Source organism: Esox lucius, chromosome 5, assembly GCF_011004845.1.
Source record: "Esox lucius isolate fEsoLuc1 chromosome 5, fEsoLuc1.pri, whole genome shotgun sequence".
Classification (NCBI taxonomy): Eukaryota; Metazoa; Chordata; class Actinopteri; order Esociformes; family Esocidae; genus Esox; species Esox lucius.
Genome location: NC_047573.1, coordinates 9069156 through 9092691, shown reverse-complemented (window position 1 = coordinate 9092691; position 23536 = coordinate 9069156). Strand labels below are relative to the sequence as shown.

Genomic DNA, 23536 nt, shown 5'->3' with positions numbered 1-23536 from the left:
CTCTTAATTTTAACCCTTCTGTTCCTCACTCAAAACCTTATTTTTCGACTTTTTCGGAAAGGAAACATGGTCTCTTAAAAACGTGCAGTGGTCTCTTAATTTTTTTCCCAGAGCTGTATATACACTCTTCATCATTGGTTTGTTAAATCAGCAGTTGCCATTCAGGAAAAAAAGGTTTACATTCAAGGATCTTGCATGTATTTATTTTAGATTTTGACACATACTGTTTTGGGTGAACAGATAATGGGGCAGAGCATGTCGAAACCAATATGACTGGCTGGAGGAGGTGGAAACTACATTTCGCCATCATCATCATACCATTACAGCTGCAGTATGTATTTGAAAACATGACCCTCTTTAAAAGGGGTCTCAATGGTCAGAAACAGTTCCACTTGAAACACACGTGGGTCAGATTAACCATTCTTAAGAGTACTTAACCGTCCCCACACGTGCACCAACGCAGGCCGCGTGCCAAACTGCGGAGTGGACATTGTGATCAGATGGGTGTATAGAACATGTCTCCCAGGCTGTAAACATGGGCCTGCTGACCTTATATGGGCAGGGTGATATGAGCAGAATGAATGTAAGACAATCCTCACTTCACTGCACCACCCTCTGGAGTTTCCCTTTAGTCACCACAGACAAGGGCTCAGAAAAAATGCCTGCACCTCTGATGTCAAGGCTGGCTAGTAGTTCTCAGGGCCTTCTGGACCCGCGAGCGGAGTCCTGCTACGCAACCTACTATGATCAAAACACTGACGATCATGTCCATTGTATAGGTAATGGAGGGGTAATGCTGAACTGTGTTTGGCAAATGGCCAGTAATGCCGGTTAATACGTGCATACACAACATTGAGACACTACACATCATCTAATAATAGCGTAATAACAGCATCCCGTGTCGGGATGAAATTAGCCATGCCTGTGCTATGTGTTTTCACTCTACTGACACTTATCAGCCACTTGTTTACTCTGGACCACCTGTTGAAGTGACCTCTCCCACACTGGGCTTGGAGCCAACTCAGGACAAGCACATCCTTGCTTACTGTCAATCACTTATTTTATATTCTTACCTCCCTCAGAGGGCTAGATACAAATGACTATATCAGGCATACCAGAGATGCCTGGAGATGGGTACACTTTCTTCCCAGGTCACAATTGTCAGTGCTAAATTACACACCCACTACTAATAAGCATTTCACATTCAAATAACAGGTTTAATATACTTCATACTAACAACATTTTCAATGGAAAAATAGTTTACAGAAGAAAATAGAACTTTAAAACATAAGAAAAATAGTTTACTTTAATAACAAAGAAAGGAAATTCTAAAACACAACAGAGCGGACCTGTCTGCACATCATAAAGCTTCCATGGTTCCTATGAGGATGACCTACACCTCACAAATTAACTTTAGAGAACAGCGTGCTTTGCTTTTTGGGACCTATGCGAACAGACTTCTAATTAACTTTGCTAAAGGCAATAGAACGCAGCTGCATAGCAAATAAACACTTGCAACAATATGGAACAACATTTAGATAACCTGAGTCTGGTCCATTTCAACAAAGGCATCAGGACCAATCCTCACGCAGGTGTCAAGAGGTGTAGAATAGTACTTAATACTATTTAAGAATAAATTAAATACTTAATTCAATGGCACAGATTAGTAAACAGCAGCCTTCTTATAGATTTAATTCTATATTGTTAATAATGTACATGTTTCCAGTAAAGAAGGAGATCATCACACATTACTGAGGAGAAAAATAAGGATGAGGTTGCAGTTTTTTGGAGATGGATCTCTAATGACCAGGATATTCAATTATTCAGTAGTACACAGTACTGCTTCATCCAAGGACATAACACACTGTAACATCCCCAGCTCATCTCCATTTACAGTACACAAAGAGCCTCTCAAAAAGATGAACCAACACATTGCATTGCCTTTCACGCTTGGGTCACATTCAGGAAATGACAACATTCTGAATGCTGCAGATATAGGTGTAAGTGGAGCTGTAGTTACTAAGCCGACATCACAGCAAAGCATGGCTGTTCTACACGCTTCAACCCAAACGTTCCATAACATTGTGACGCTATAAACGCCACTCTGTAGTAACACATTGCTGTTCTTTGACCATCACGCTATTTCACGTCAGCGATGTGCAGAGTACGACCTCTGAGTCTTCAGACCTACCCCGCCACATCACTGTCCTTGGTGCATTTCTTTTACACCTTTGCACCCCCATAAAACACCCCATGAGGTGAACAAAAATTATACATCTGTTTTTTTTTTTAAAGTGCAATTATGCATTTAGTTTTCTCCATAGTTCACACTAATCTACACCAAAAGCGAACCATGTAGAGCAGGCATCGTAGTGAGGACAGCAGAAAAGCGAGCCAGGGTTAGGTGACGGGGCGTCTCGGCAGGAAGCTGGGCCTCCGTAAGAACCACGACGGCCTTCACTTTGTTACCCTGTAACGGGTCAGGTCCAGGGGTTCTCGGCTGGGCACGCACCAATCGTCTGCCTCCTGGCTGACCTTGTAGTGCTTCAGAGCAGTCTTGTTGTACACCGGGAGCCTCTCCACAGAGTCAGTGGACAAGGCCTGGGGAGGAACAGAGGACAGGACGCTTTGGGAATAAAGACTTTGACCAAGTGTCACTGTTTGTGTACTAGGCGGATGGCCGGAAGGTTACCACAGGAGTGACAGAATTCTTAGTGCGTATCTTGCCTTCATGTGGATTACGGCGTCAGTGCCGTATCCCTCCATGGAGTAGAGCTGCAGGTCCCCTTGGAAATACTGGGCATAGAGGCGGGAGATGGGCAGGCCATACCCAAAGCCAGCCTGGACATGAGAAGACACAGCAGGCCTTAACTACAGTGCACCTTAATAAAAACACATGGAGGACTGGGTCATGTTGAGCAGGTCTCAATGTTTTGGAACGTTTGGCCAAGTCAAAAAAGTATACTTATGTATGTTCTTTTTTGGAACCACTCCCATTGTAATTCAGTAATATGAATAGTATTCAAATTGTAGAAATATCTAAATAGTAGTAAGTATACTGAAGTGTTCAATTGGACCCATTTCATACTTTAGTACCTTTATGATACATTATTCAAAATAGCACTTCAGTATAATGTATTGCAAATTTATTGTAAAATACATTCATGATAATTAGCACTCACTAGTGGTGTTTGGGAGTGCTTGCCCATCTCTGGTGTGGGGGCCGTGGAGTACATATAGCTGAAGAGATTCTCTATCTTCCTGAAAGGGACTCCACCACCCCTGTCACTCACCTACAGAGCCACAGGGAAAGGAGGGTGACAACAGTGGGGGGAGGAGGGGGAGAGGGGAAGGGTTGAGGCATTGAAATGGGTCTTAAAACAGTGCAGAGGCTGCCAGGTGAACAGGTGCCGGTCATTGGCTTAAATTCTGTATCTAGCATATTGTCAAGGTAACAGGACAACAACGCCTGTACTGAATTACATTATTGCCATAGGAGATCAAACAGCACCGAGATCCAATTAGTACAGGACCGGAGGAGGAGGCTGTTTATTTACTAGTCGGCTTTAAACACCACAGTGCCCTCAAAGCTCATCAGGAAATTGGCAGGCTTGGTCTGGACCCAGCATGCAACTGGATCTTTGACTTCCTGATGGGCTGAGCCCAGGTAGTGAAGCAAGGCGATAACATCCTCACTTCACTGACTGTGTTCTCCCACCCTACCTACAGAGAGGGTCCCCATAGAGGTTACAAATCATAGAACAGTGGACCTGGAATGATATCACATCCAGGGTTGGACGATCTCATCAACCTGTCCAACATGGACTCGCCTGTTTATTTTGGGGGGAACGCAGAAGGACCAGTATTCACTAATCACTCAATATGAATATTCCACCAACGGGCTCTAATTAAGATTTAGTAGGCTTCGTTTTATAAACAGTGATTTTTTTATTTTAAATGTTGTTTTACTTTGTTCTCAAAATAACGTTATTTGTTGAAAAAGTCGTGATCAAAAATGTATTCCAGCTAAATATTTATTTATTTGACAACATCACAATAATTCTAATATATACAGTGGGGAGAACAAGTATTTCATACACTGCCGATTTTGCAGGTTTTCCCACTTACAAAGCATGTAAAAGTCTGTAATTTTTATCAACTATGAGTGACAGAATCTAAAACAAAAATACAGAAAATCACATTGTATGATTTTTAAGTAATTAATTAGCATTTTATTGCATGACAAGTATTTGATACATCAGAAAAGCAGAACTTAATATTAGATACAGAAACCTTTGTTTGCAATTACAGAGATCATACGTTTCCTGTAGTTCTTGACCAGGTTTGCACACACTGCAGCAGGGATTTTGGCCCACTCCTCCATACAGACCTTCTCCAGATCCTTCAGGTATCGGGGCTGTCGCTGGGAAATACAGACTTTCAGCTCCCTCCAAAGATTTTCTATTGGGTTAAGGTCTGGAGACTGGCTAGGCCACTCCAGGACCTTGAGATTCTTTTTACGGAGCTGGCTTAGTTGCCCTGGCTGTGTGTTTCGGGTCGTTGTCAAGCTGGAAGACCCAGCCACGACCCATCTTCAATGCTCTTACTGAGGGAAGGAGGTTGTTGGCCAAGATCTCGCGATACATGGCCCCATCCATCCTCCCCTCAATACGGTGCAGTTGTCCTGTCCCCTTTGCAGAAAAGCATCCCCAAAGAAGGATGTTTCCACCTCCATGCTTCACGGTTGGGATGGTGTTCTTGGGGTTGTACTCATCCTTCTTCCTCCAAACACCAAAAAGCTCTATTTTTGTCTCATCAGACCACATGACCTTCTCCCATTCCTCCTCTGGATCATCCAGATGGTCATTGGCAAATTTCAGACGGGCCTGGAAATGCGCTGGCTTGAGCAGGAGGACCTTGCATGCGCTGCAGGATTTTAATACATGACGGTGAAGTGTGTTACTAATGGTTTTCTTTGAGACTGTGGTCCCAGCTCTCTTCAGGTCATTGACCAGGTCCTGCCGTGTAGTTCTGGGCTGGTCCCTCACCTTCCTCATGATCATTGATGCCCCACGAGGTGAGATCTTGTATGGAGCCCCAGACCGAGATTGACCGTCATCTTGAACTTCTTCCATTTTCTAACAATTGTGCCAACAGTTGTTGCCTTCTCACCAAGCTGCTTGCCTATTGTCCTGTAGCCCATCCCAGCCTTGTGCAGGTCTACAATTTTATCCCTGATGTCCTTATACAGCTCTCTGGTCTTGGCCATTGTGGAGAGGTTGGTGTCTGTTTGATTGAGTGTGTGGACAGGTGTCTTTTATACAGGTAACGAGTTCAAACAGGTGCAGTTAATACAGGTAATGAGTGGAGGACAGGAGAGCTTCTTAAAAATCAAATACTTATGTCATGCAATAAAATGCTAATTAATTATATAAAAATCATACAATGTGATTTTCTGGATTATTTTTTTGATTCCGTCTCTCACAGTTTAAGTGTACCTATGATAAAAATTACAGACCTCTACATGCTTTGTAAATAGGAAAACCTGCAAAATCGCTAGTGTATCAAATACTTGTTCTCCCCACTGTAGTTGTTGTTTTTTCTTTTATTATAAGGCCAACTAGATTTTTATTAGGCTACTCACAAATCACTCTGAGATTAAACTTGGTTAGCCCAGTAGAATAATTTGATGAATGCTTCTGAAAGAGTATCCTAGTATCTCATTGAAAGCACTAAGCCATACAGTGAAGTATCCACTTAGGTGCTGCAATTATCCATGATCACTTCACATTTGAGGAGAACGAGGAAAAACACGCTATGCCCTGTTTCTTTTGGCATGGCAAAAGATGCTCTCCGCTCTTTATACAATCTAGTCTTAATAGCATTATGTTAATAGTAGTGTTCCTAACTACCTCTTGTTTCCCCAAGTAGGCTTACATATAATAAAAAAAGGTTTTCAACTTATGACATCACTATAGACGATGCCTGCCAATCATCGACAATATCGTAAAGTCACTCAATCCTAATCGGATCCGGGACAGAGACCTAAAAAAGCTTCTACCCCAAGGCCATCAGTGTTAAATTGCCCATATGCATTCTAATCTGTACCTTAGAGCCCTTTTGAACATTTACACAAAAACCCACTCATTCACATGCACACACCATGGATACAGCTACACACACACAGACACATACACACATAATGAAAACCAGTCTGTCATATTCCATGTTTGATTATTGTATTTCTCTGCTGCACAGTTAGGTCTGGGATATACACACAATTCTCATTTCAACTACGAATTGGCAGGAGTGTTTCATTCTAATTCATAAATGTATACTTGTGTTGACCTCTCTTTGTTTGTATTATAAATATTTTATATTATTATTATGTCATTATTTTACAAGACATGCATTGTTTAGGAGCTGAGACACTGCGGTAACACTGAAACATTGAGACTTTAATCTAGGTTAATGAGCTCTAAGTATGGTAGTCAGAAGAAGGAACTGTCATGCAAATACCGTAAGAGATTAGTATCTTGGTTTAACACTAAACAACTTCTAATAGTCAAAATCTTGCATTACACGTTTAAGTAAGCATTTGGAAAAGTAAAAAATAAATACAAATTATGCTACAGATCCTCAAAAGCAATTGAGTTGGACAATAATGGAGCAATATGATTCACCCACACATCTTACCTTAATTGACAGGTCCTCTCCTCCAATTGCCACCATAACCTGAATGGGCGGGAAACTATTGCTGGATTCGTGGTTCTCAATAGTGGCTCTCATTGCATTCTGAAGGATGGAACGGACATGGTCAGATTCACTTTCAAGTGACTAACATCTTCAACTCAGCATTCATTTAAAGCAAGTTCTGCCATACCTTGAAAAGTTCAAACAATGAGTGGTAGAGATGAGAGGGCACATAGACAATGCTTATGGGCTGTCTCCTGTTGTTCACTGGTGAAAGGGAAAGGAAAGGAAATGTATAAACAACCACCGCTGTACAAAAGCCATTCGGGTGTTCAGTGTCATTGACTGAGATTCTGTTGACATGCACTTTTATTATTAGGGGGAATTTAGTCCCAGGGTCAATATAGTCAAAGGCAGCCAAGCATGGCCACTTATCCGCTACTTCTGCCTCGCTGGAATAACGACTTGGCTCTCAGGTCCAGATGCCAAAGATTCTTAGGTCACGCAATAGCCGGGATCTGACAATGTCATCCAAGACTCCCAAACTAGCATAGAGAATTAGCATCCAAAGGTGTGCGTCATAAGTGATATTGTTGGGACAGGTAATTGATTACTCTTGGCTTGGTTCTTACCGTTAATTTCTTGCAGCATCAGGTCTGGCGAGCTCAGATAGTACTGATCGCAAACCATCTTGGCGCTCTGATAAGCATCTGGAAAAAGTACAACCCCATGGGACAAAATAAGAGACATCTCGGAAAAATCACTGGTTATATTTCACTGCATGGAAACAGTATATTCACACATCCATGGAGTAGTTCAAATCTATGATAAATGAAGACATCTTAGAATGACCTTAAAGATTTAGTTTTACCTCGGACCACCTCTGTGACTTCACAGTGAGGGTCAATGCTCCCTATTGTGTTGGGGTGAATTGGATTAGTTGCGCCGTCAAAGACAAGAGCTGCGGAGAGGTCAAAACGTCACTCGTAAAATGGCAGACAATTTTCCTGTTAGCAAACTCAACACAAGAAATAAGAGGCAGTAGATCCAAATTCTCTGGAACAAGGTTACAAGTCTAAAGCCTTTGCTCATGTGCAAGATTCTCCACACTCCTCTTTCTTAGTTTGGCTGTCCAGAGAACAGACTACATCGGCAAATTTCAGTGATGTTCTGAAAATGTTGCTTGTATTAAGAGCGGAACTAATGTCTGCAATGTCAAAATAATGATATTCAACAAAACATCACTGTAATAACACCAGCGTGACCAAACCTCTCAACAACGTGTGGCCTTAAGATAAGCAATTTGCTTTGAGACAAAATACGGTATGCAAGTTGGTTAACACCACTGTACAAATTTTGAACAAATCGCAACCTAACAGAAGAAAAGCTAACATAGAGTCACATAAAATAGACTCAATGCTACATAGGCATTTTTCAATGGGGTGATCGTATACAATTTCAATGGGGTTATCACAGGCAATTTCATTAGGGGGATTGCAGGTGATTTCAATCAGGTGATTGGTTGACTCTTGTTCACCATTAGGGAACAGAAAAGTAAAGGTAAAAAGAAACTGGACTTTCGCTGTGGAAACAAGGCTTTCAGGGGAGAAGGACAGGGCTGTTATCTTTGGACCATTGCCATTAAGAACAGGTACCAGTGGACTGACATTACACTCACTGTGCTGGTTGATGAGCATTCGGATAGATATGCGGCTCATGTAGAAACGGTCCAGGAAGTACTGAATGTTCTGGTTGGTGACCGGGTCCTGACCAAACACTGACTTGTACTCAATGACTCCCTGTGCCATGGTGGGCACCACGTCATTGTGCCTATTCCGGATATTCACTAGAGTACCCACAAATCTAGGTGACAAAAAGCAGACTGTGAGCCAAACAGCAAGTGACAGGGGGGATGAGGCAGTGAATGGTGGGGCACTTACTCATCCAAGACACTGTGGTCATCAGGATTCTTGTCCAAGAACTCCAAGATTTCCATTAAGCTCTGGATATACCTGAAAACACATGGTACAAATTTTGGAGTAGAACCAGCGACCTTTCAGTTACTGGTTCAGCGCTCTTTACTCTAAGGCTACCCTATCGATCCATATAGACCCATTCCCACCCAGATATTAGGCCGATAATTCAAATTTAGGTTCTGACTCAAGAAATGAATGCAGGTTTTTAAAGCACATTCATAACATGGGGCTGGGATCATTTTGATGCCGATGAACAGGAGAGCAGTAACAAGAACAGACAGAATGTTAAGTGATATATCTACCTTCATTTGATAAATACACATCATTCATATTTACACTTATTTTGGCAAGCTAGCTAGTTAGATATATTAATGCATTATGTAAATCGCAGCTGCTCTTATACAACCCAGTTCCCAAAAATGTTGGGACGCTGTATAAAATGCAAATAAAAACAGAATGCAACGATGTGCAAATCATTTATTCCTCTATGTAATTGAAAACAGACAACATATGAAATGTTGAAACTGAGAAATTGTATTGTTTTTGGAAATAAATATGCCCCTTTGTTCATCACGTAGTTGTAGCAACTCTTCTTTTAACAATACTCTGTAAGCATTTGGGAACCAATTGCTGTAGCTTTAAAAGTGTGCTGTATTTGTCATTTCATAATGCGCCAAATCTTTTCAATAGGTGCAGGCAGGCCAGTTTAGCACCCGCACCCTTTTACTACCATCTTGCTGAAATAAGCAAGACCTTCCCTGAAAAAGACATTGTCTGGATGGCAGCATATGTTGCTCCAAAACCTGTATTGTTCAGCATTTATGGTGCCTTCAAATAAGTGCAAGGCACCCATGCCATGTCCACTAATGCACCCCCATACCATCACGGATGCTGGCTATTGCACAATGCGCTGATAACAAGCTGGATGGTCCCTCTCCTCTTTAGCCCGGAGAACACAGGACAGTTTTCCACTTTGCCTCAGTCCATCTAAAATCAGCTCGGGCCCAGAAAAGGCACTGGCGTTTCTGGATGTTATTTATGTATGATTTCTTCTTTGCAAGACAGAGTTTTCATTTGCATTTGTGGATGCTGCAGCATGCTGGGTTCACAGATAATGGTTTTCGGAAGAGTTCTTGAGCCCATGCAGTGATGACCACTACAGAATCATGTCTGTTTTTAATGCATAGCCGTCTGAGGGCCCGAAGCGATTCAGTATTGGTTTTCAACCTTGTCTCGTATGTACAGAGATTACTTGTACTTTTTTTTCTTGTAGATTCTGGGTCTCTTTTAATGATAGTGTATCGTAAATGATGAGATCCCCAAACTCTTTGCAATTTTACGTTATGATATGTTATCCTTGAATTGTAGCACTGTCTGCCTGTGCAGTTTTCACAGATTGGTAATACCCAGTCATGTTACTGACCTGTTGCCAATTGACCTAATTCGTTGTGTGATATTCCACCAAGTTTAGTTTTTTAGCATTACACAACATTTCCAGTCTTTTGGTGCCTCTGTCACAGCTTTTTTTAAACGTGTTCTCGGCATTAAATTCAAAGTGACATGTATTTTCCAAGAAACAATAACATTTCTCAGTCCCAACATTTTACATGTTGTCTTGGTACTATTTTCTATTGAATATAGTGTTTAAATGATTTGCACATCATTGCGTTCTATTTTTAAAAATTAAAAGTGTATTTTTCATGCTGAGGTGTCCCAGGTTGGTTGGTCTGTTTAGGTCCAATAGAATATTAGATAAGGACAAAATCTTGCTTTCCTGGGACAAACAAAACAAATTTGTCTCACATATTAGAAGTTAAAAGCATGAATCTTGAAGCAACAAAGTTCTAAAATGCAATCTAACCACACAATTTCACCATTATTAGAATAGCTACAAATTTTCCAATGGATTTTGATAATTTGATGTAAAAGAAAAAAGGTCCAAAAACTGCATCCCATATTTCAATTTGCTCTATGCCATGTATAGCCTCTTGCTGTCATAACTCAAAGTGGAAAAAGGCAGGTGTTATTGAATAATAAACATTGCCATGCCATGCAAGAAAATACCCTGAAATCAATTCGTCAAAAATGGGGCAATTTAATTGACTACTTCAAGGCCAAATGTCATAAGAAAAGACCCTGAAATCAATTTGTCAAAGATTTGATATTTTAATTGGCTACTTCAAGCCCAAATGTCATACCTTGACTAATACCACGAGCTTCCGGTGTAATACGCTCTAGCCATCGTTCAACAAGTTGAACAATTTGATTTCTCCTGGTGTGGGGCTTCGTGTGCAATTTTCATCTTATTGGGGGATGGAAACTCTAGATTTTTTTTAATCTACACTTTTGTAGCTAAACTGTGAAATACATCCATTGTTTTTAAGAAGGAAATCACTTGTTATGATAGTTATTGTCATTTTTATCTTTAAAATAAATGGCAATATCATCCTTACAAATTAAATTACAGTCTCAAACCAGCTTACCAGCTCTGGACCATCTGCACAGATGGGGTTGTAAGCAATCGGTCAGGTAGCAAGTTGATCTCTTTCATGATGTTAGATAATCGCACAGGTAGCTCTTGTCTCAAAAATACAAATGATGTCCTCTCGCATGCATTTGTGGACCCTGCAAAAATACAGAAAACACGCCATAATGTATATTTTGGAAAGCCTCCCACGGTATACTAGAGAAATAGGCGCAGTAGCACAATATATTGGCTAATGGGGAAACAATCTGGAAATGTGTGTTTTTCTGCCAACTACTAATGACAATGATAACCGTGGTATTGATGCTTGTGCAGCTGGGTATAGGATACGCGAAGCAGACTTTGTACGGAACGTGAGCTCGCCACAAATGCTGACGCAATATTCTGCGCTATGGGGTATCCAGTCTAACCTAGTAGGAAAGGCAAACAGCGAAATATGAAATAAATGTATCGGCCTAGCTCTACATAGCATTGATGCCAATACAGGCGTAGGACTGTTTCTGGCATAGGCTATGCAATAACAATATAACTGTCCATTTAGTGGTCAAAACAGTAAATCATCAAAGCCTGTAGCCTACAATAACACGACGAAACTCCATCAATATACGTTGGTATTGCCACAGTGTGCAGGTGGTGAAATTAACAAAAGCTACATAGATAATTGCAGTACATTACTTTGTTGTCCACTCTAGGCTACTGCGTTGTAGTAGCGGTTACTCACCAAAATCAAGAAATTGCTTCATGGAGAGTGGTGAAGGCGAGAATTTTGCAAAATGTTCAATATGTTTCGGCATATTGGCCAATGCGGCATTGTTCATCATAAATCTCATGAATTTCATTGCTGGTGTTTTCAGTAAAACGCTTTCAAAAGCTAAGCAAACTAGGTCTCCTCTGGCTGGTTAGCTAATTGTTCTTCTGTGGGTTACTTTCATGGTGGTCAACATCCCCAAAGGTGTTTTTCCGCCACCAGCTGGACGGGATTGGAAGAAGTACGTGATGGTGAGCTCGTCCCAAACACGCAGATTAACGTGATAGGTTTAAAAGGATAAGACAATTTCGTTATAGTCCATCGCTCTAGATCTACAGGAAAATATAAATCAAATACTAGTTATAAAATGTTAGCATGTTTTGATTTATAGTGGCTGTAAGTCGTAACTCTGTCGCCCACTGGATTTGTTTACTCACATATATGTTGTATCACTACACCCCTGTTTTATCCCGAAGTCCAGAAACTTATATGAAGGGGATATGTATGTAGTCAATCCAAATAAGCTTTATTTACATTATCTTTAATAAAATCCCTGGGTAAATAAGGCTAAAGAAATAGAATGTCTAACAAATGATTCAAGATACCACAAACGCATCCCTATGCATGCTGTCTGTAAAACAGCAGATGCACAAGCAGTTAAAAAAGTTTTTGAGTTGTTCCACAGACATTAGGTGTGTCGTTTCTGATGAAATTGAAGGTAACATATAGGTAACGATCGCAAATGGTAACATGGTTACTGTATATTGTAATAATCGCAAAGGGTAATGGTCAGTTAGACCACTGCTGGTGTTTAGTGTCAGAAAACCGAGTATGTTGTTAAAACACGTTAAGCATAACACGTTAACCCTCCTACCCCAAATACAATTGTTTTAAGAAGTTTTTTTGGCATTTTTGCTTTTTTTCTCAAACTTGCAAAAGCTTGCCCATATAACTGTTTCACGCAGCATGCCATTCACATCTGATGCGATGGCTGTGACAGAGAAGGGCAGTTGAGATGTCGTTGTTAACACTAACGGTCAACGTTATACAATAAAACCTGTTAAATATCATGATGGATTTTATGCTAGTTTTTATTTGGTGAAAAACCTTTAACACCATACTCTACCGAGGTGAAATCAGTTTTATATTCGAGATTCAACAGACATTCACATTCGTTCCTCCGTTCAAGGCTCCCTTCCACATTTAGGGATCGAGGTAAAAGAGTAAACCAGGTATTCGCCGAAATGTCTACAGACGAATATAGTATCATTATGGACTCTCATCAACATCAATCCACATGCTAAATGCTAAACCACACTTCATATTGTCAAAAAGATCTTTATTGATTCATCACTAAGCAATAAATACATTGAAGAATGTTAAATTCTGTATTTCTTCAATATAATTTTCAATGAATGACAAAGGAACTTCTAACCTGATGTATATTATTTTAAAAATAGCTGGACTACTTGGTCAAGCTTTGTTTTTGTGGAAAAGTCATTATGGATTTAATAATAAATAAATCAATAGAAAAAACATGAATTCTGTATTTCTTCAATACCTTGAAGAACTTCAGACCTGATGTATATTATTCTGAAAATAGATGGCCTACTTGTTCAAGCGGTCAGGTCATTATGGATTTATTTATAATCAATCTATATATATATAAACATGTTTGTTTCTGTTTAATGTTTTTCATTGATTGTCATAGGAACTTCAAACGTGGTGTATATTATTATTGAAATAGCAGGCCTACCTGTTCAAGCTTTGCTTTAGTGAAAAAGTCATTATGTATTTATTAATAATCAATAAATCAATAGAAACGTTTATTTCTGTATTTCTTCAATGTCTTTTTCAATATTAGTCATAGGAACTTCAATACTGGTGTCTATTATTCAACAAAAAGCTGGCCTACTTGCTCAAGCTTTGTTTTGGTGGAAAAACTCTTTATTGATTTAATAATAATCAATTAATCAATGGAAACACCTCTAATTTGGCATTTCTTTAATATCTTTTTCAGTGATTGTCATAGGAAATTAAACCTGATGTATATTATTCTGGAAATAGATGGCCTACTTGTTCAAGCTTTGTTTTGGTAAAAAAAAGTAATGGTCTTAGGACCTTCAAACATGATGTATATATAAGTTTAATTCAGTATTTATGTTTCACTGATTGTCATATGAACTTCAAAAATAGCTGGTCAACCTGTTCAAGCTTTGTTTGGGTGAAAAAGCCATCTTGGGTGAAACACCTCTCTGTATTTATTCAATATCTTTTTCAATGATTGTCATAGGAACTTAAAACCTGGTGTATATTATTCTAGAAAAAAGCTGTCCTACTTGTTCAAGCTTTGAGGAGATATTAAAGAAATACTGAATTAAACATACTTTCATTGATTTATTGATTAATGATAATGTCAATAAAGATCTTTTTGACAATATGAAATGTGGTATAATATTTAGCATAGGATTTGATGTTGATGAGAGTCCATAATGATACTATATTCGTCTTTAGACATTTCGCCAATTACCTGGTTTACTCTTTTGGCCTAAATGTGGAAGGGAGCCTGAAAGGAGGAACAAATGTGAATGTCTGTTGAATCTCGAATATAAAACTGATTACCCCTTGGTCCATACTCCGAATGATGACTTTCACAAAAGTTTATAAGCAGCATCTATGAACAGCAGTCACTGAACCGCAACCTACATCCCACTACTGACTTGCTGGTGGAGCTAAACAGGGTCTGTCCTCATTTGTCCCAGGAGATATTTCTGGAAGTGGTGTTGGATGGCCAGCAGGTGGCCCTGGTAATTCTGGTTAAAGGTCCAATGCCCCAGGGCAGTGAACAGCACATAGTCCTGCAACGCTGCTGTCTTCTGGACGGGAAGTTAAACGGTGTCCTGACTTACTGTGGTCATTAAATATCCTATGACACATATTTACACTTGTTAACCCCACTGTCCTGGCTAAATGTCCAATATGGCCCTCATATAATCATTCTCTACTTCCAATTGGCTCATTCATTCGCTACACAGTACCACCTTTTTTTTTTAAAGTAATTTTTTATTATAGTAGTATGGGTAGTAAATATTTGCACCCAGTGACGTATTACACTCGGACAACAGCTACATATTTTAATTTTTACAATACCTGGTTTTTACACCTAGGTATTGTAAATAGTCTGGTATCTTAGAAGCAGAGCACTCTCCCCAGGTTTTATGGGACAAGTTTGCCTGTCATATAAAGGCTGGTACACATAGCACGCAAACAGAGCTTTTGAGTCTGTTCCTGTTTGTAAAACTGTGAATGGATACCACTCTCCGTTGCTGTGGTCGTATATAGCTTGCTGGAAATTTACAATGGCCTTAAGAGGGCACAAGGCTGTGCAGCTGTTTAATAGGCTGAGTAGTGTGGAGATTTGACACTTTCACAGAAAGTTAAAAAGAAAATGGTACATATACAAGGATTTGCATAGAACGTTCCATAAAATATATCTTAAACGTCCCATTTTGCTTATTTTCCAATGTTCATAATAACACCTTAAGAGATTTCTTTGCAGTATTTTACAGGCAGCCAGTGCAATGAGAATAAAATTGGAGTGGTATTCACATACATTCTAGGATTGAATGTAATTGCTGCAGCAGTGTTCTGTTGAAAATAGGCATGATGGATTGCTATTTGAACAGTACTTTACACTTTCATTGTTGAAATGTCTGGTTTTCCGTGGGCATATGGTCAGATCACACAAACTGAAATCACACAGCTCTCATGCATTTACATGTCATTGAGATGAATAAATATCAACTAAATGAGGGTGTATTTCTGAAGGTCTGTAATGTTTAACTTAATAACTACACAGAACAGTGTTACAGAAGTCTAACCAAGATAAAACAAATGCATAGACTAGTTTCTCTTAGCATTCTGTTACAAAATAATACGTATTGATTTCAAAGTTGATTCTAGCAGTGTTTGGTCTGCCAAATATCATCCAATCATTTGAGTGGTATTTGCATAACAAAATACTTAACAGGTCTGCAGATGCCATTTCAAACTGGCTGCATGAAATTCCAAATGGATTTCCAAATGGAAATTTGGGATATGGGTGATTTTTCACAGATTGATAATGAACAGTAAGATATCAACATATTTAAACCAGTTAAGGAATTGTCCTTAAACACAGGTAAAGTATTCCAATATTTTAATGATAACACTGTGATCAATTGTGTTTTTACTCTTAGATCTAAAATAATACAATGGCTCTCAAAAGTATTGAGACCCATTGTATTTTTCCGCAAATTATAGTGTTACAGCTTGAAATCAAACTGGAGTTTTGACACTAATCACCACAAACTAAGTCCACAACATCTAGGTACCATACCATCTTCTTCCGCTTATCCGGGGCCGGGTCGCGGGGGCAGCAGTCTAAGCAGGGATGCCCAGACTTCCCTCTCCCCAGACACTTCCTCCAGCTCTTCCGGGGGGACACCGAGGCGTTCCCAGGCCAGCCGGGAGACATAGTCCCTCCAGCGTGTCCTAGGTCTTCCCCGGGGTCTCCTCCCGGTGGGACGGGACCGGAACACCTTCCCAGGAAGGCGTTCTGGAGGCATCCGAAACAGATGCCCAAGCCACCTCAGCTGACCCCTCTCGATGTGGAGGAGCAGCGGCTCTACTCTGAGCTCCTCCCGGGTGACCGAGCTTCTCACCCTATCTCTAAGGGATCGCCCAGCCACCCTGCGGAGAAAACTCATTTCGGCCGCCTGTATCCGGGATCTTGTCCTTTCGGTCATGACCCAAAGCTCATGACCATAGGTGAGAGTAGGAACATAGATTGACCGGTAAATCGAGAGCTTCGCCTTACGGCTCAGCTCTTTCTTCACCACGACAGACCGATACATCAACCGCATTACTGCAGAAGCTGCACCGATCCGTCTGTCAATCTCCCGTTCCTTCCTTCCCTCACTCGTGAACAGGACCCCTAGATACTTAAACTCCTCCACTTGAGGCAGGCACTCTCCACCAACCTGAAGTGGGCAAGCCACCCTTTTCCGACTGAGGACCATGGCCTCGGATTTGGAGGTACTGATTTTCATCCCCACCGCTTCACACTCGGCTGCAAACCGTCCAAGTGCATGCTGAAGGTCCTGGCTTGAAGGGGCCAACACGACAACATCATCCGCAAAGAGCAGAGACGAAATCGTGTGGTCCCCAAACCTGACACCCTCCGGCCCCTGGCTGCGCCTAGAAATTCTGTCCATAAAAATTACGAACAGAACCGGTGACAAAGGGCAGCCCTGCCGGAGTCCAACATGCACAGGGAACAAGTCTGACTTACTGCCGGCAATGCGTACAGGGACCTGACAGCCCTTAGCAAGGGACCCAGGACCCCATATTCCCGAAGCACCCTCCACAGGATGCCGCGAGGGACGCAGTCGAAAGCCTTCTCCAAATCCACAAAACACATGTGGATTGGTTGGGCAAACTCCCATGAACCCTCCATCACCCTGTAGAGGGTATAGAGCTGGTCCAGTGTTCCACGGCCTGGATGAAAACCACACTGTTCCTCCTGAATTCGAGGTTCTACTATCGGCCGTATTCTCCTCTCCAGAACCCTGGCATAGACTTTCCCGGGGAGGCTGAGAAGTGTGATCCCCCTATAGTTGGAACCTTGCTGTCATAGCTCTGCCATCCCAGAGGCACTGTCCCCGACTGCCACGCGATGTTGCACAGGCGTGTCAGCCAAGACAGCCCCACAACATCCAGAGACTTGAGGTACTCAGGGCGGATCTACTAGCTCACGGACACGGACACGGAAACTAGCTCAACATCTAGGTGAATAACAAAATCAGCACATTTTCATAAATGAATTACAAAAGTAAAATAAAAAATAATCGATTACATAACTGTACACCTGCTTTGACAAACCTGAGTGAGCTAAGGTGCGACCAATTGTCTTTAAAAGTCACATAATTAGTTGAATGGAATTCCCCTGTGTGTAATCAAGGAATTTCACATTATTTTAGTTTCAATATACAGCGAGAGATCTGGTAATTTGGAGAAGATTCATCTCCCACCTGGATAATGACCCCTAAAAATACAGCAAAAGCCACAATGCAGTTCATTGCAGGACAGGTCATTGTCTTGGAGTGGCCCAGTCAAAGCCCAGACCTTAGTCTAATTGAGAATATGTGAAACAATTGCTGTTCACCAAATGTTCACATTCAACTTGCCCGAGGTTGAGCAATTTTGCAAGAAGAATGTGTAAACATACAGTGGATATAAAAAGTCTACACACCCCTGTGAAAATGCCAGGTTTTTGTGATGTAAAAGAATGAGACTAAGATAAATCTTGTCAGAACTTTTTCCACTCTTAATGTGACCAACAATGTGAACAATTCAAATGAAAAACAAACTGAAATCTTCGAGGGGGAACAATAAAAATAAAAAAACTTACAATAACCTGGTTGCATAACCCTCTTATAACGGGGGATGTGGCTGTGTCCAGAACTAACGAATCACATTCAAACTCATGTTAAATAGAAGTCATTACACACCTACCATAATTTAAAGTGACTCTGATTAATCACAAATAAAGTTCAGCTGTTCTTGGATTTTCCTGACATTTTCTTAGTTGCATCTCAGAGCAAACACCATGGTCTGCAGAGAGCTTCCAAAGCATCAGAGGGATCTCAATGTTGAAAGATATCAGTCAGGAGAAGGGTACAAAATAATTTCCAAAGCTTTAGATATACCATGGAACACAGTGAAGACAGTTATCATCAAGTGGAGAAAATATGGCACAACAGAGACATTACCAAGAACTGGACGTCCCTCCAAAATTTCAGAAAAAGACGAGAAGAATATTGGTCAGGGAGGCTTCCAAGAGGCCTACAGCAAAATTAAAAGAACTGCAGGAATTTCTGGCAAGTACTGGCTGTGATTGGCTACATATGACAACAATCTCCCGTATTCTTCATATGAATGGGGTATGGGGTAGGGTGGCAAGACAGAAGCCATTAATTACAAAGAAAAACATCCAAGCCTGGCTGAAATTTGTAAAAACAAACATCAAGTCCCCCAAAAGCATGTGGGAAAATGTGTTATGGTCTGATGAAACCAAGGTTGAACTTTTTGGCTATAATTCCAAAAGATATGTTTGGCGCAAAAACAACACTGCACATCACCCAAAGAACACCATACCCACAGTGAAACATGGTTGTGGCAGCATCATGCTTTCAGGCTGTTTTACTTCAGCTGGAAACGGGGCCTTAGTCAGGGTGGAGGGAATTATGAACAGTTCCAAATACCAGGCAATTTTGCACAAAACTATCAGGGCGTCCGTTAGAAAGCTGTAGATGAAGTGGAAGTTCACCTTTCAGCACGACAACAACCCAAAGCACACATCCAAATCCACAAAAGCATGGCTTCACCAGAAGAAGATTAACATTTTAGAATGACCCAGCCAGAGCCCAGACCTGAATCCAATTGAACATCTGTTAGGTGATCTGAAGAGGGCTGTGGACAGGAGATGTCCACACAATCTGACAGTTTTGAAATTGCTTTTGAAAAGAAGAGTGGGCATATATTGCCATGTCAAGATGTGCCATGCTAATAGACTACTACCAAAAAGATTGAGTGCTGTAATAAAATCAAAAGGTGCTTCAAAGTATTAGTAACACTTATGCACCCAGGTTATTGCAATTTATTAATTTTTCCCCCTCAAAGATTTCAGTTTGTTTTTCAATTGAATTGTTCATGTTATAGGTCACATTAAAGGTGGAAAACGTTCTGACATTCATCTTTGTCTCATTCTTTTACATCACAAGAACCTGGAATTTTAACAGGGGTGTGTAGACTTTTTATATCCACTGTAGCATTGTCCAGATTCACAAACCTGGGAAAGACTTATCCAAATGGACTCAAGCCTGTAATTGCTCTAAAAGGTGTGTCTATAAAATCTGACTACATTGGGTGAATAACTTACATTTTGTTGTAGTAATTATTTAAGAACAATTTATAGATGTTATGCCCTTTTTGTGTGTTAATCAGTTATTCAATCTCCTAATTAATTCCATTTTGATTTCAAGTGGTAACACATGAAGAAATGTGGAAAACTTCAAGGGAGGTGAATACTTTTGTGCCCCACTGTAAAGCTTAAACTAGGGCACTTGCTGCAGGGCTAAAATCTATCTCAGGACATAGGGGTTTGAAATGGGCCTGTAATATTTCACATCTTCTCAAAGTAAGGCGGTAATGTCCAGTACAGCATCCCTGCAAAAATAGACATGGCTACACCTTCCTGATGAACCCTGAGTATCACCATTAAAATGGAATGGGGGTTACAGCATGTTTCCAGGGAGACACCACGTTTACTGTTGCCTTGTTGTCATCTTAAAATGGCAGTGTGTTAATGCACGTAATAGTTTGTCAACTACTCAGTTATACTAGTGATGGCCATGCAAGGCTTCATTTGTGTTATTTTAGCAGCAGGATATTATGCTGGCAGCACTCAGATTTTCTTTATCACAATAAAAGCCACCAATTAAACGTTTAAGGCAATATAGTTAACAATCCAGTCTGCGAAAAAGAACAGACAAAAATAACTTTGGAACTGACATTAAACCTAAAATGTACAGAGCAGATTGTTAACTATATTACCGTATATATTTCAATGATGGCTTTTATTTTGAAAAAGAAAATCTAAGTTTGCACTGCTAGCATAATATCCTGCTGCTAGAAGAACGGTAATGAAGCCTCGAATGGCCGTCACTACTCAATACTACTCTATGGGTTATCCAACATCCAGCCTGAAGGAAATTGTCCCTGGAAGCTTAAATCCCTGGCAACTGGCCTCCCCGCTGTGTGGAATAGAACTGACATTTTCCAGTGGGACATGCTGTTCGAACCTCCCCGTTATTACATAAGCAAAAGCCATGACAGCAAGGTGCACATTCACATATAGCTTTTGTCCGTCAATCAGCGTGTGAGTCTCCCAGAAAAATTGCGGTGAGCTGTTTAACAGGGCTGGAAAATGTTCAAGCTTGAGTGTTGTTTCATAACTATGGAGGGTACAAGAGAGTCATACAGAATTAAGTCCAGAAGGATGCAATTATTCTACGACTCCTACGCCTATCTATTTGGTATTCATTTTGGCAGGAGTTTACCAACTCATGGTCAATGCCTGGATACAGCTCAATCTGCTGTGTTCGCCAAAACGCAATATTAGTCACTCGTGTTTGTTTTCAGTTGTCAATCATGTGTAAATGCCATGTAACGAACTTCCCATTTTGACCATACACCCATGTTTGGTGAGAAGAACAGCATCCAGCATTGTGTTCCAATCTGTACATCTCTTATAACACCACTCTTGTACCAGACTAACTACTAAATATCAAGTAGATTTTATATGATAATTCCGTAGTTGCTACCATGAATGGTATTAAGTGAATCCAAAAAGTATTTTACTGAGTGACCATATCTGATAGTGTAGTTCTCAGGAAGACTCTCAGTGATTTACAGCTTCTCTCATCACTTTCCCTATCACTTCTCAGCCCTGGGTCAAATAGCTAGAACCAGTGGCTACTCTGGTACTTTTCCACAGTTCGTCCTCATTGCGTCCCATGCTGCAGTCCCTATTTACAATTAGACAGGCTGTTATGTCACCCGTTTTCATTTGGCTTGTGTCTTAGTGATTGTCGGATAGGGGAATGGACAACAGACCCAGTGTAAGACTCCTCTGTTAGCAGGGCATGGGTAGCTGATGGCCTTCTTAGCCTGACCAAACCACCCCTACTCCAAAATTCTCCAGTTCCCCACTTGGCCACTAATGAGGCTGTTTTCAGTTTTCACCTTTAGAGGGCACTTCATTTCATTACTGAAATGCCAACATCATGTTGTATTAAGCCCTAAACCAGGGGTTCCCAATTACGGTCAGCCGTGGCCCATGAAAGACTTCTCCCAGATGCCTGGGGAATGGACCATCATAATACACAATTTGTACATTGCCAATTGACCGCAGGAATGCTAGCTGCACACTGTATGGTACTGGAACAAAACAGAATAACTTGAAAGCTAGATAGAATTGTGATACGATGGCCCTCTCTATGGTTTGGAATTCTTGAGAACATATTTCTTATTTTTCTTAATATTTCACATGGAATAAACCAAAAATGTATGTGATTTGTTGCATGTTTTCTTCTTCATTTAATTAAAAGGAGGGACAATAACCATAATCTGGGGGAACTTTAGTAGCAGTATTAAAACTGCTTTCTGCCGTAGTCATTGTAATGTCTGCTTGTTTTTTGCAAGATTTTTAGGGATGGGGATAGGACAGAGAATGGGGTGATTCAGTTAGAACAGTTTTCTTCTAGGAACAACAGTTTTCTCTAACTATTGGGACTGTTTAATATCACTGTTTGAACTGCACAAATTAGAGAAAAGGGGCATGAGTGATAGAGAAATAAAGAATGACTGACCAAATGAGAAGTGCAAGTTGGAATCAAAGAAGGTTCTTCAGAAGTTCTTGTCTTTGTTGCTTCTTTGTAAAACCATACAAAAATGATAAACAACAATAAGTTATTTGAATATGTGACTTATTATTTTTTAAAATAATCTAAAATGATTCTGCTGTAAGCTATGAAATGATTTTTGATAGTAGCCTGAACATACATTCTGTTTTGACGGATAGAGATGTCTTTAGTTTTCTTACATAACGATTTACGCAAATTACTTGTTAAAGCATTGAGACAGTGCTGCTGCGTGTTAGAGCCGTGACGCTCCTATTCCCGCGACAAGAATCCACACCAATCGACCACAGAAGTGTGATCGCCAGTCATAGCAGCAGTTACCGAACTGTGGGGAAGGAGAGAAGAAGAGAACACTGGCCACTATCAACGGACATTGGGACTCGCCTCAAGCGAGCGCTTTATTAGGGCGCACGTCCTCCTTTAGAGCAATGGCATCAATAGATCAGTCAGAGGGAACGTGTGAGTATGGGTTCGCTTTTTTTGTTAGAATTGATAATCAGTAGATTGGATGTATTACGGTTCTAGTAGAATATCCCACAACCTTTAATGTGTATGCATGAGACACAAGAGGCAAACAAGGTTGGGAATGTGTAAGAAGCAGCGCACTCCGTTGTAGGCAGCCACGATGTACAGACTGCACACTTGAGAAAAACGGTATAGTAATTCACATGCTATTTTTGTCAGTAGACTTCACAACACAGGCGTAAAGTCTTGATTAATCGTCACCTGCCAGTGAACATACCATCCATTAGCCGTGTTCCATAACAAATCTGATGCATCTTAAAGGAGACGCGCGCGTGCTTTGACAACATCAGGACCACAAATGGAGTTGTCATCTATGCCTGTAGTCAGAAATCGCGCAACTTCAAGTACCACATTAGGTGAGGGGTGTTGATTCAGTATTTTCAATTGATGTCTAACGGTTTGCTCAAGGGGAATTTTGATGACATTTGCTAAAACACATGAACTTGCACTGGAATCGCAAAAAAATAGCAGTTTGACTTCAGCGTACAGCTGACTTACAATTCTATATAGCAATAGCAGAAATAAATGTTTTTAACTTGCACATTGTTGAAAGAACCTTTAAGCTAATTCGGCAGCAGCATAAGGA

The 23536-nt window shown here is 40.6% G+C and overlaps 2 protein-coding genes across 4 annotated transcripts in view; one reads left to right on the top strand and one right to left on the bottom strand.

Moving 5' to 3' along the window:
* Nucleotides 1-200: 200 nt before the first annotated feature.
* Nucleotides 201-12288, bottom strand: pdk2a (pyruvate dehydrogenase kinase 2a). The gene is made up of 11 exons (XM_010866275.4): nt 11876-12288; nt 11153-11294; nt 8634-8705; nt 8372-8556; nt 7565-7654; nt 7326-7403; nt 6884-6960; nt 6697-6795; nt 3183-3293; nt 2728-2841; nt 201-2601 (listed from the first exon to the last, which is right to left on the bottom strand). Exons 1-11 carry the CDS (start codon nt 11991-11993, stop codon nt 2458-2460), a joined length of 1230 nt encoding a protein of 409 aa, XP_010864577.1. The 5' UTR covers nt 11994-12288; the 3' UTR covers nt 201-2457.
* Nucleotides 12289-22730: 10442 nt separating this feature from the next.
* tbkbp1 (TBK1 binding protein 1) overlaps nt 22731-23536 on the top strand; it is a 47752-nt gene continuing 46946 nt past the window's right edge. For all 3 annotated transcript variants that reach the window (XM_020046940.2, XM_020046939.2, XM_010866263.3), the window contains exon 1: nt 22731-22884. The gene's annotated coding sequence lies outside the window, so the exon portion shown is untranslated. The remainder of the gene's footprint in view (nt 22885-23536) is intronic.

Excerpts from the sequence above, each read along its gene's own strand:
- pdk2a (XM_010866275.4), bottom strand. The coding sequence starts at position 11,993 with ATGAAATTCATGAGATTTATGATGAACAATGCCGCATTGGCCAATATG. Across the intron at positions 8,706-11,152 it reads GTGCAGATGGTCCAGAGCTG|GTATATCCAGAGCTTAATGG; the intron begins GTAAGCTGGTTT and ends ATGTGTTTTCAG. Across the intron at positions 6,961-7,325 it reads GATGCTGCAAGAAATTAACG|TGAACAACAGGAGACAGCCC; the intron begins GTAAGAACCAAG and ends CCCTTTCACCAG.